This window comes from Benincasa hispida, chromosome 5 (genome assembly GCF_027475165.1).
Source record: "Benincasa hispida cultivar pf3 chromosome 5, pf3_genome.v1.1, whole genome shotgun sequence".
In the NCBI taxonomy this organism is placed as follows: domain Eukaryota; kingdom Viridiplantae; phylum Streptophyta; class Magnoliopsida; order Cucurbitales; family Cucurbitaceae; genus Benincasa; species Benincasa hispida.
Window position 1 is genome coordinate 51,533,032 of NC_143482.1, and position 1,113 is coordinate 51,534,144.

The 1,113-nt window shown below is 35.2% G+C and overlaps 1 protein-coding gene across 1 annotated transcript; it reads left to right on the forward strand.

Annotated features, from left to right (window-relative positions):
• Positions 1-305: 305 nt before the first annotated feature.
• On the forward strand, positions 306-839 carry LOC150036222 (B-box domain protein 30-like). Its single transcript, XM_090314052.1, has one exon. It carries the CDS (start codon positions 365-367, stop codon positions 767-769), a length of 405 nt encoding a protein of 134 aa, XP_090170178.1. The 5' UTR covers positions 306-364; the 3' UTR covers positions 770-839.
• Positions 840-1,113: the final 274 nt, after the last annotated feature.

Sequence of the window (1,113 nt, forward strand, 5' to 3'; positions counted from 1 at the left end):
TAATTTTTAAAATATAAATTTAAACTATTGTGGACTTATTGGCGAAGTGTATTAAAATATTTGCTAGATTAAATTTAGAATATAATAATTAAGATTTTATTAACGCAGTAACTACTTCATTTATTTTGTTAGAGGTTGAAAACTATATATTCGTTATGTTACCAACTATTTTTGGATTGGAAAACATAATTTATTATTTATGCAAATAAAAATAATAAAAACGGTATTGATTGATTCTAATAATGAAACTTGCTTTTCCCTCTTGTCCTATTTACCAACCTTCTATATATAAATCAATACCCTCAAAAACCCCTTGCCTTGTCAATCAAGCTTCCGATAAATACTAAAAAAAAAAAAGAAAAAGATGTGCAAAGGAGTAGAACAAGAAGAAACCCAAGTCGCCGTCCGGCAGCGGCGGACCACCGAGGAGGCAACGGGCGGCGGAGGCGATCCAGTCCGGTGCGAGCTGTGCGGCTCGAGGGCGTCTCTGTATTGCGAAGCGGACGAGGCGTATTTGTGCGGAAAGTGCGACAAATCGGTTCACAGCGCGAATTTCTTGGCGCTGCGGCACGTGCGGTGTCTGCTGTGCAACACGTGCCAGAGCCACACGAGGCGATATCTGTTGGGAGCGTCCATGGAAGTCGTGCTTCCAAGTACTGTGAGTCGTTCTTATTCAGTGGAGAGGAATTTCCGAAATTACCACTGTGATTCAGATGATTTTGTTCAGAATTGCCCCCAAGTTTTGAAAACTCCTTGCCTCTTTCTGTAATTAACCTCCTCCTTTGGTGGTGTTTATTATTATCATTATTTTTTAAATGAAAATGTCTCTGATTTTATGAGATCATGTCCTCTCTGCCACTCCCATCCTTGTTTTGTTTTGTTTTTTTTTTTTTTTGTTAAATAAAATACTCCTCAACTTTGTTTTTTTAGTAGAAAAAATATAATTATTCTTTCAAATTAAAAGTTATAATGTTATTTTAAGTATAAATTCTTTTTAATTTTGAATAAAAATTGAAATCTAAAATTGTGTGATGGTAATCTAGTATAAATATTTGGATCACCAACTCGTCTAGCTCAACATGAAATTGTTTTAAGTCTGAGATTTTTGAATGA

Excerpts from the sequence above, each read along its gene's own strand:
- LOC150036222 (XM_090314052.1), top strand. The coding sequence starts at position 365 with ATGTGCAAAGGAGTAGAACAAGAAGAAACCCAAGTCGCCGTCCGGCAG.